The sequence below is a fragment of the Ischnura elegans genome, assembly GCF_921293095.1.
Source record: "Ischnura elegans chromosome 13 unlocalized genomic scaffold, ioIscEleg1.1 SUPER_13_unloc_3, whole genome shotgun sequence".
NCBI lineage: Eukaryota > Metazoa > Arthropoda > Insecta > Odonata > Coenagrionidae > Ischnura > Ischnura elegans.
Window position 1 is genome coordinate 4,869,274 of NW_025791659.1, and position 12,408 is coordinate 4,881,681.

The window sequence follows — 12,408 nt, forward strand, 5'->3', positions numbered from 1 at the left end:
CATGGGTCAAAGTATAGCCAGATCATGAGTCTTCACAACCCGCTTCCTCCGTGAAAAACTCATGGAATCTAAATTCCGTTGTACACCGGGCACGGACAGGGCCGGATTTACCGGAAACTGTATTAACCCTTTCGCGCCGGACCTTCGTTGAAGGAAATTCTTCCTCAATACAAGTCTCTTGAAAGCTTTCTTTACTCCTCTGTACGAAGCCTTTCCGCGTCGACTAAAGGCAGTGGGTCCCTCCCGAAACATTTTTGGACCCAACTCGGTGGGGCGCCGATCCTTTTCCTCGGCCTCTGTCCCAGACCCTAGAGGGATTAAAAGCCCCTTCCTAGCACGAGTCCGCGGTCAACTAGCTAAAATATTAACGCAGAATACATGCAAATACTTGTTGTTCGTATCGATTTTTTTAAATTCAAAATGAATTTCGTGTTTTTTTCTGAGCGTGCAGAAATTTTAAACGAAGTTCTAACGTTTATATAGACGGATTTAGTATATTTACTAGTTGTTCTATAACTCTGTTGATATTAACGTTAGAATTTCGTTTGAAATTTCCATGTGGTCAGCAAAAAAAGATGAATTCGTTTCTAGCATAGGATTTCAAATGTAAGCAACAAATATTTTTTTGAAAACACACTGCAAATAACAGTAGTTGACCGCGTGGAGAGGATAGGAAAGGGTCGACCTGAGCGGCCGATGATGGGACTGGGCTTGCGCTAAGGCGGATCGTGAGGGGCGACCGCGTCCGTGGGTCTATTGTGTCCGACACGGTCACTTTCTTCGACCTGTGCCGCACAGGCGCGGCATTCGTTGGTTAGGGTAAAAACATTCAGGACGCACTGGTGTGGCATTCGTAGTTGAGGAAAAAAAATCCTCACCGCACAGGTGCGGGATTCGGCGCGAAAGGGTTAATCCTATTAATGAGTCGGTGTTTGATAAGAAGGAAGCGATCTTTAGAATCTCAATGCGATGAGGGATGCTTTGGAAAGAATAAAAGATTTACTTAAGGCAGGGGCGCAGCTAAGAACTAAGGGTGGGGGGGTTTACGTGCAACTAATACTTAGGGGTGTGGGGGTATTGCATACCCGCCAGGGTACGCGGGATTTGCGGCAGCCCTCCTCCAGAAAAATTTTAAGATTCATGGTTCAAAATGGCTACATACATAAGTACATGTAATGAATAAGTTTTGAATGTAATCAATAAGTTTTACAGCTTTCTGAAGGCTATTAGATTAATCCTAACACTATTCTAAAATTGATCCTAATCCAATTACGTAAAATGCATTAAACTTAATTATTTCTCTGAGCTCTGGGGGAGGGGGGGGTTATCCCCTAAAACTCCCCCCCTCACTGCGCCACTGGCGTGTAATACTCGTTACATTTTTTTGTTAATCTACCCAGAGCTGAGGAGCAATTTTTTAGTTAAGTGCTTAATTTAACTTAAAGGTTACTTAAAAAAAACGGTCAGAATAGGGTGGTTTCCTATTATTTTTTTAGTTAAAAAGTTTTAAAGTTAGTTTTAAAGTTAGCAATAAATGTTACTAAACTCATTCATAAAGAAGAGCAAAGTCCATTTTTATGAAATACACATCGATATAAATATATTTTCGATGCTAGTGTTTTAAAAAAATTTGCGAATTTAGTAAAAATGGAAGATTTTTCAGTACCCAGTGAGAAATGGGTGGTGGAATCCACGTGGAACCCACGTGGAATCCACGTTGAGTGGTGGATATTTGGTGGTGGTGGATATTGAGTGGTTGGACCCACGTGGAATCCACGTTGATTTCAAGTGGATTTGTGGTGATTATCATAAAATGTTAAACAGAATTTCTAATTTGTGGAACTTAACTCCCTGGTGACATTGCATCATTTATCATCCTGAAACCACGCTAGTTATGTGAAAATGTATCGCACATTCTATTTTTTTATATAATTCGTGGAAAGGCAGCCATGAGAGCACATGAAAAATCGTAGACACATATATAGAAGGTTTAGATATAGAGTGGTTGAGGTTTTAATGGTTTTAGGACAGCACCAACTGCTGTTTTAATTTTTCCACCAAATTTCCACGTGGGTTCCACGTTGATTCCACGACCAAAAACACGTGGTATCCACGTTAATTCTCCACGTGGGTTCCATGTGGATTCCACCACCCATTTCTCACTGGGTGGTGGAAGACATTTGATATCATGCGATAATTTGTCTTACGTTTGAAGTGAGTCTTACGGGTGAAAAAATTCTGATCATATCCCAACGAAAACAAAACTCCGAATGCATAATTTTCAATCAATAAAATGTACACTTTGGGGTAGCTGATGATCATTTCTAAGCAATCACATTGCACAAATTATATTTTATAGTTACTAAATATACACATTGGGGTGGGCTTTACGTTGTGTAAATTTGGACGCTGTCGAAAGGCGAACAAGAAAAGAATAGGGTGGTTTCCTATTATTTTTTTATTGCCAAAAATCGAAAGTTTATTACTCCTGGAGTACGCATTTCAGGCTCTTAGATTTTTAAATGATGATATATCTATTTTTCGCGATTAAACGAAAAGTGAAAAATTTCAAGCGCGCGAAAACGAGACGGCTGAGTAGGAATGATGGGAAAAGTCTGTGTGACGTATTTCTGGTTCCATTCGAATGTAGGCTGGAGCTGTATTCTCCGTAATATGCACGACCATATTGTTGCGCTCTCTGAACATTATTGGACGCGTAACTCAGCAAACTTTCGAATGGCCTTTCCTCAGAAACGGTAAATAAAAAAATTAAAAAAAATGACAATTTTGTACATAAATTTCTTATCTACAATTTTGGTCTTAGACATTTTTATCATAAAACTAACCGTTTGGCCAAAAAATGCAAAAAACTCATTTTTGTGACCTTTGACCTTGAATAAAATTTTTTTTAGGATTTCATTGGAGTGGTATCCTTTGAGGTTCATGCAAATTTTCAGCTTGTTGGCAATTTATGCAAGGGTACCCCTATTTTTTGGGCTAATTTGACCGGGTTATAAAGCGTTTGCGGGGAATCGCAAGTCAGTATACGATGATAATGCGATAAAATTCTGGGGGAACTTACGTGAGGTAAATTAAAATTCATAAATGGTTTATCCGAATTAGTCATTGACAGGTGTGCAGCAAGCAGTAGAAACAGTTTACAAATTCAATTGAGATGTATTGAAAAGAGTTTGTTGTTCTGTTTTATCAATCAATTGTTTTAAATTATTTTGTGTGTTTATCAGCGGTGTGATGGTGCAAGAACGCCATCCTGGGAACTGGAATAAAATTTTTTGCACACACGGGATCGATGGGGACTTTTCAGTATTTCATTAGAGTGGTATCCTTGAGGTTCATGCAAATTTTCAGCTTGTTGGCAATTTACGCAAGGGTCAATGTCTATTTTGACCGGGCTATTAGTTGCTGTGAGGTGGATTTTTCACTTGAAAACTTCTGCGTCTGAACTTCTGTTGCATAACTCCTGCGAGAGGTTTTAAAAAAATTGTTTATGATCAGAACAAGCATTGCAGTGCAATTGCGTATGCGAAGGTAGGATGGGAACACTTTTTAGGTAAGGGACGCTGCATTCATTGAATCATAAATTTAAAATTTTGGATCCAGATCCGATGTGTTCAGCGAATTTGGATCCAGAGTATCCGATGAAGGGCAATAACCATGGATATTTGGATCCAATGTATCCAATCCGACCATCCCTAATTTTCATAATTCCGTTGGAAGATGGTTTTAAATTATTCCCATGTTACTCTTTTTCTTTACATAAGACTCTATACTCTCAACGAAAGTAATATTTTTGGTTTTCAGACTCCTATTTTTTTTTATTTTCCTCCTTTGATTTACTCTTATTTTTCACAAATGTTCCCATACTTGCCCTATTTTGTAAGCTCTTGTTGTTATACTATCCACAAGAGGATAGGACTTTTCTTTAATTAGGCTTAGTAAAAGACAGACATTTAGCGTGGCCCGAGGCTGTGAAAAATATTTTTAACTATTTCGTTATAATTCTTAAAAATCATGATAAAGTATTTAAACTCGCTGATTTAATTATCAAATTAATAGTTTAATAAACTTATGTAGCACTATAAACATTCTCTAGTCTTCTTTCTGTCATTTCAACGTTTGTTTATGCCCATATGCAGGATAGTTCACCTAGTTGGGGCAAAGTGCACAAGTCCCAATATCTGTTTTTACTCTTTTATTCTTCAGTTGAAATGTAGGTAAGTCATTGACAGGTGTGCAGCAAGCAGCAGAAACAGTTTACAAATTCAATTGCGATGTGTTGAAAAGAGCATTTCGTTTTTTGGTATTCTGTTTTATCATTCAATTGTTTTAAATTTTTTGTGTGCTTGTCAGTGGTGTGATGGTGCTAGAACACCATGGTATTTCAGGTATTTTCAGAACTGTACATAGTTGAAATGTTTCTGCGCAGAATGAATATTTTGGAACGTTTTCTAAACAGTGAAAATTTTTCTACACAATCCAAAAATGTTGATAATTTTTGGAAACACTCTGTGAAAAATTTTTGTGTGCTTTGCAGGAAGCCCAAGTGTATTTTTAAACACTGTCTTGCAATGCTGCATTAGTCATAGGCATACAACCATGCGTGGCAGCTTACAATTAGATAAATGTTGAGTCTACACTCAAGAAACTCCGAAAAGTTTTGGTATTTTTTCAAAACTATGGCTAAAAATTTTATGCGCAACATGAAAATTTTGGTTAATTTTTTCATTATAGTTAAAAGAAAATGTTTACGCATTGCAGGAAGCCCGCACGACCACACTTCCCCCCTCATCTCTCCGTCTTGCGGCGCATTGCCTCCCCTCCCCCCGCACCACCTGGTGGGTGGGAGGACGAGCGCAAGGGCGGGTGTGGAGCTGCTCAAGAGGCGCATTGCGTGGCTCGAGGAGGAGAACAAGTCCTTGCGCGTGGAGGCGAGCCAGCTGGCGAGGGACACGCAACGAGTCGAGGAGGAGGAGGCGAAGCTCGTGGAGGGGGTCACGCAACAACTCGGTGAGTGGACACGCAACATGAATAGTCATATTAACAGTATTTATTTCAAGAACCTAGTCCTTTAAGGCCGTTTTACACGGTGCACGGAATTGCGCAGGTTAGAGCTGCATTAATCCTGGAATGGCGTGGAATTGCGCGAATGCATGAACGAAATTAGAACAGGGGCTATTTTGCCGTCTCGCATCCACACATTCTTGCATGTGTTCTAGCAATTCATCCCTTTAAGGCCGTTTTACACGGTACACAGAATTGCACAGGTTAGAGCTGCATTAATTTCTAAAATGGCGCGGAATTGCGCGAACGCATGAACGAAATTAGAACAGGGGCTATTTTGCCGTCTCGCATCCACGCATTCTCGCATGTGTTCTAGCAATTCAACGCTTTACACGGCGCAATTTTGATTGCGCCTTCACACGTACGTCAGACTGCGCAATTCCGTGTACCGTGTAAAACGGCCTTTAGACTCAAGGTTCAACATACAAGGGCTGTTCAAAAAAAGTATCGGGCATTCTGTCCTCCAAAGTAAAAGAATGAAGCGCTGGCGGCAAAGCTTATGTTAGGGTATGGCCCGCCCGTGCGAAAAACTATTAGAAACGACGATTAAACACGAAATTCAAACTTTCATTTGAAAATAACTGAGAAAGGGAACAGAAATAAAGAGCATTATGGCAAGAAATGGAAAATTATGCAGGCTTCAAGTTTTTTTGCTATAACTTCCACAGTAATGCATTAAATCCAGCAAACCATGGTCGTAAATAAAGAAAATAGTTGTCACTATCATTATCAATCATAAAACATGCCAAAAAAAGCCCAATTTTGAAAGATATTAGCAAAATAAGACGTAGCGCCGCTGCGGTGCCGTAAATCCAACGACGTAACTAAATTCTTCAATCCATGTGAGGGTTAAAAATGTTTTGCCATAGTCAGCAACCATCAAGATAAAAACTCGTAAGTTGGATCCATTGCATTTAGTGTCGGTAGAAAAAAGCAATACACCCGAGTTTGAAGAGCTCTATCATCTAAACAAGGCAATCAAATTCAATGCAACAAGGAGGATAAAAAAGAAAATTTATTTTTACATTGAATCATTTACTTCAAAAATATTTCCACGGCATAGTGTTTCCTGTACTTCATTTTTTCTAAAAAAATACCCATTTTTTGCACGTAAAATCAAGTTGCCCCACTTAGAACGCTTGGTATTCCCGTAGTTTTAGTTTCAATAGCTCGGAATTTTGATGCAACAAAGCCCGATCTATTATTGACAATTTGCGGAGAAAACATTCTTTGTACCACAAAAATTGATAGATTTGTTGTAAACAACGCAAACATTTCCTAACTTCAAAACCAACGGATCAATTGAAAATTGATTGGTACCGACGACGTATGCTGTACGATGAATTGAAGACTAGTATTTATAAAATTTACATTAAATGTTGCATTAATTGAAGAGAGAAAATATCCCTCAGTACCGTGGATTGACCCACAGCCCTGGTTTTACAGTTAAAGTATAAATTTTAGAAGTCATTATACAAATTACAGTGGAACTTGGTTATAACGTCATCAAAGGGACCGGAAGATTTTTAACGTTATATCCGAGTGACGTTATAAAAAAAACAGCCTTTAATCTAAGTGAAAGGACAAAGTAAAAATGCAAATGTTCTGCTGTACACAACACTGTTTATTGAAATCTACTCGTACATTGGGATATGTCCAGACACCAATTAAACAAAAGAGTTGCATCCCGTCACCAGCTCAACGTCCAGCTTGTGACCTGTTTTTCCAGCCTTTATATCAACTCACCAACCTGTCTGTTTGTTTGTCTGTTTGTCTGGTACAAATCTTGTAACTCAAATTTGACTCACTTCCTGTGAAGCAAAAACGCTGAAATTTTGCACACTTCTTCATTTCCGATGACAATACATGAAAATATAACTTTTTCTCTCCAACCCCCCTTTAACCACCCCCCAGTCAACCTATAGCCCCCCAAAACATGTTTTTGATCTAAGAAGTTCCAAATGGTCAATTTTCGTGTTTTGCGACCACAGTAAAAGTTATCCACTTTAGGCATATCCACATAGTAGGCATTTAAAAGCATAGGGGTGGCATTTTGAAACATAGGGGGCTTACCATTCACTGAAAATTTAATAAATATAGTGACTTTTTTAATACGTCACTTTTGGTTTTTCGGGGTCACTGAGTTTTTTTTGCTTTGTGTCATATATAAACGTTGCTCATCCCCTGTAATCTAAATATAAAGGGTGGTTTTTAAAAAAAATTTTTTTATAAGAGCTTATTGCTTTTGATGTTTATACACATGTTTTCTATGAACTTTGGGACATATTACAATCACACTACCACTTTTGCAATCCAAGAACAGCAAAATTTTTGACGCTATACCCGAGCGTCGCAATATTTGTTGACGATATATATACAGCGAGTCCTCGTTTAACGTCACCTAGCGTTCCTGAAAAATGTGACGATAAACGAAATGACGTTAATCGAAGCATAATATCCCATAAAAACAATGTAAAAATTGAATATCGGTTCCTAGACCTCACAATTCCTATGCGAAAAAATTTTGGCGTATCATATCTGGGGCATTTTTTACGATGGTAATGCCAAACTATGGCTTAAATACGAGTTCCTGTCTTCATCGACGACAATAGCAGCAGTGACATAAATCCTTCTCCATTTTTGTATCTTCCCGCATTTGCTTTTCGGCTTCGCTATAGTGCGGTCCAATGAATGCTACCAGACGGTACAGACCGGGGATCCGGTGCTCCGGTCCATAGGCCCTACCCTCGCTACGAGAATTTCTTTTCGGACCGGTCAGGAGCGAAATCAAAATGGCGCAAATGAGCGAGGGCGGGCAAACTGGGATTATGAAATCGAAGAGATGGTTTTAATTGCGAATTGAGGCGGGCGGGCGTCGCCTGGGCATCATCATCGCTGAAACATCGTCGCAGTAATAGGAACCAAAATTATTGTGAACATTGTTTTCTTGGACATTGTCGTGGAAATGTCTCTGATGCTAAAATTTGCCAAAACCGTAATCGCAATTAACAATATACACACCGTTTTACCCTTTGAATAGACTGACCGTATTACCGCCCACGAAACAAACAACCTGTAACGCCTGCCACTTCACCTTTTTTCTCGCGCGAAATTTAAAATACGTGACGTTATCGCGAAGCGAAGGGGCGATAAACGAATCATGGTCGTAAAATTTTCGTGACGTTATCGCGAAATGACGTTAAACGGGGTGACGTAGAACGAGGACTCACTGTACGGGTTTTCGTACAACATAAAATGTTCAATTTTGGTTGGTCTGTATAAAATGTGACGTTAAACCCGAGTTGACGTTACAGCCGATGCCGTTATAACCAAGTTCCACTGTATTGCATTATTACTGTTCTTGTTCTGTTAGTAAAATAAAGTACAGCTTCTGTAAACTTCCAAAAATCATAAAAATATAATAATAATAATATAGTCCCTATAATAGCTGCGATTTGATTCACTGATTGCGTGATTGATACAAATTAGTAGCCCAGACTGTGATAGGTGTGAGGATTTGGAGTATTGGACGTTAAAGTAAAAAAAAAAAATCATTGGGAGGAAAAATCTGAAAACTTGAAAAAGTCGATTAGTTTTCGAGATATATGGACTTGAATTAACATGGGACTCTTACGGGACTAAAACTTTTTCGAACTTATTTCGTATTTCTAAGTATGTGAGGAACATGAAATTCCCTTGACAGAAACTAGATGTTTAGGTTGATTTTTTTATATGGTTGTCATTGCGATGAATTGATATTTATTATTTTTTATGATTTTTTGAAAGTTTCGTTGCGTTTGTGTCTTTTCAGCAAGCGTGAGTGAGGAGAGTCGTCTGCTGTCGGAGGAGTTGGAGCGCGTGCGCAACGAGGGAGGGCGCCAGAGGGAAGAGGTGGACGCACTGCTGGACAAGCTGGATGCCGCACAGGCCGAGAACAAGAGGGTGAGCCTAACGACTTCTATTTGTGGCCCTTTTTTCCCTTCCACCTGTCCTTCTACGATTGTCTTTATCAGGCTGACGTGATCAGGCTGATTGAATTATAAGGCTGATGTGCAATGCCCCCTGTGATTCACCTTGTCGTCCCTTGTTCAAGAAACTGGACATATTACCACTACCATGTGTGTATATTTTTCATTTACTTGCTTACACAAAAAGAAATCTATTTCATTACATTAAGAACCGTGATGTCCACCATCATTCCACGAGGCAAATTGACCAGCTGCATGTTTCGTATGTGCGCACCAAGAATACCAGTGCTGGTCCAAATTGTATGGGCCTTCAATTCTACAATAAATTGCCACCTGAACTTAAGGCACCATTAAGTGTCACTACTTTTAAGACCAACCTACTTAAATATTTGAAATTAAGAATGTATTATTCTGTAGATGAATTCTTAAACAAAGTTTGACGTATCCTGCATCATTGTATATTTGTATTTATTGTATATATATTTTTAACTTGACGTGTCCTATATCAGTGTACCCCTTGTACTTATAGATCTCTGGACAAATAAACATTATTAATATTATCCAGCATGTCTCATAATATAACCAACGCCTTATGTCATTGTTTGTAGTCACATGGGGAGCAATTTTTGTTGTTCCAGAGTGCAGCATGATGAAGCATTGGTGTTTGAAAACCGGGAGTTCGTACGTCACTTAACTCAGGGTAGAAATGTATTTAATGGTAGTTGATTACTATAAATCTTCTACAAAAGTATCTATTGTAGACTTCTCGCACAGATAATGTCCATTTATGTTTTTCATTTTTCGATTTTGTAAAGACAAATGATGGTAGAAAAGCCAAAGTAAACATTTTTTTAAATTCAGTGGAAAGGTTTAACATAAAATAGAATAGAATTTATTCTCCAAAGACCGTACAAACATGTTTAGGTATAGGATTCGTCATTTACAAATACAGAAAATATTAACCCAATACAAAATATGAAATAGATACACATAAACACATTTTAACCCATTAGTGCATTGCATCCGATATATCGGACGTGTGCCAGTCTCACATGAATACTTCACTGATAAATTCAATGAGTCAACTAACATATTAGCGGGGGGACGAAGACAGACATCCATTTGAACTTAATACAGTGTTAAAATGTAGCGCAAGTCAACTGGAGCCCATAACAAAATAAAATACACACACCCGATGCATCGGACGCTATGCACTAATGGGTTAATACAAGTACTTTAGTAAACTGTCCAGCGATTTGTAATTGCAAACAAATACGTACCAGGTCAAGATATAATTAATGCAAGTTATGTGTGCTGCATAAATTCGTCGACTGAGTAGAAGATATTTATTTTTAAATATTGATTAAGTGCATACTTGAATGAACTTTTCGATTCACAGTTTTTTACTTCAGTGGGTAACTTGTTAAATAGTATAAGGCCCATATTTTTCGGTCCTAGTGCAGTATGTCTAGTCCTGACATAGGTTTGGTGTAGGTTTGTAGCTCTTCTGGTGTTATAACTGTGATAGAAGTCATTTTGGCTATAACTGGAGAGATTCAGTTCAGCACAGGTGATTGTAGCATATAAATAGACATGTGTACCACGTTGTCTGTGACCATTTGTGTAGAATTGAATTTGAATTTATTACTCCAACCTTGAATGTACACTTCTTTTTTAACAGCACAACACAAATGGAGCTTTAGGTAGGAGATGGTTAGGTAGGAATGGTTAAAAAAACCAGCATGGGAGCTACCATCTTAAAAATTAATTTCACGGCAGACCAGAAAACAAAAAGAAAGTATATGCAATTTTTTGAAACATTATCACTATGAAACATATATGTGAGAATAACTTACAATAAACAAGAACCAAGTATAATATATGGACAGAACAAAATTAATTTCTTTTTCCTCCTTTCACAAAAATATAAAAATGATATATAATAATATGTTTATTATTCACAAACATCAAAATGATCATCCATATCACCGTGGGACAACAACCAATCTTTGGCCTTTTTACAAAACTTATTTATACTCTTTAACTCTTTGATCAAATAAGGTAATTTATTAAAAATAGACAGCAGTTTCGATAGAATTACAGCTGGCGTTTTCAGGTCAATGAAGTGGAGGTGGCGTTATCAACCATCTTTTATACACATCCCTCGGAGTCAGGTCGTCTTCTCATTGGCCCATTTAGGAGGTTGGAGGCAGACCAATCAGTAGTCTCCTGCCTTCCATATGTACCAATGAGAAAACACCAGCCTCTGATGTACATCCAGGTGCTTGAAATATATTAATTTCTTATTACGGAGACCTATTTTTCAGTCCCAATGACTTTGTAATATCAAGAGTTAACTGTATGCAAATGATGATGTTACTCGAGTATCTATAAGGCGGTGCTGTTTGAGATATTCTCTGCTGACTTTATTTTCATTTCCATTTCAGCTTCGGCTGGAGAACGAGGAGCTTTCATCTCTCGTCCTCATCACCAAGGAGAACCAGGACAGACTGACGACAGAACTTGCAGATTTCAAGGTGAGACCATTGCAGATTCATATCTTTCATTCCAAATATTCAATGGCAAGGGGAATGGAAACGGAGAAGCGAAGTGGGTATCATAGACCTTATCCTGTGGCACATTTAAACTCTCCCCACTCTTTCATTGAAAGCCTTTCTCTCTGTGGAAGTTAATGAATGAATCTTTGATACAGTGAAATGTCTTTGTAACGAAATCCTACAGACAGCAAAAAGACATTCGTTAAACTGGAATTTGTTATATGGGAAATGCGTTATACCGGATATGTCGTTCTATGGGACGGAAGATAATTTCGTTATATTGAATATTTCGTTACACTGGCATTTGCCATTCCTTATAAAGACATTTTACTGTATCATGTGGATTGATTGATTTGAATCTAACTTTCTGCTGAATCTGGAATTCTGATGTAAAACATGCCATGTACTAATAAACGTGCACCTTTCCAATAAATTTCTCACTTCCCGCCCCTTCCAACATTAAATCTTTCGTGCTCTGCAAAACTTATTGTGTACATAGTGCTATGCCAGAAATACTGTTGCAGTGAAGTTTTTTCGCGTTTCACACCGGGTCAGGTCCTCGATTTCTGTTTCCAATGTTTCGACGGACAACTTGCCCATCGTCATCAGGGATTCAGGAATCCAATACCAAATCCTCAAAGCCTCGGGGTACATATACAGAATTCTTTTGGTTAGGGCTGTTGAGCATCTCCTGATTGGCTGCCAGTCCCCTCGTATTTTTAAGAGGTGGTCCCATATATGGCTTAAATTATAGCCACATTCTCTGTTGATATTATTGCTGTTTTTTTCGAATCTGAATG

At 38.4% G+C, this 12,408-nt stretch overlaps 1 protein-coding gene across 1 annotated transcript in view; it reads left to right on the forward strand.

Annotated features, from left to right (window-relative positions):
• LOC124172978 (trafficking kinesin-binding protein milt) overlaps nucleotides 1-12,408 on the forward strand; it is a 251,480-nt gene that overhangs the window by 135,877 nt on the left and 103,195 nt on the right. Inside the window, exons 7-9 of the mRNA XM_046552508.1 lie at nucleotides 4,780-5,028; nucleotides 8,894-9,024; nucleotides 11,498-11,587. Coding sequence (XP_046408464.1) covers nucleotides 4,780-5,028; nucleotides 8,894-9,024; nucleotides 11,498-11,587 — 470 coding nt within the window. The remainder of the gene's footprint in view (nucleotides 1-4,779; nucleotides 5,029-8,893; nucleotides 9,025-11,497; nucleotides 11,588-12,408) is intronic.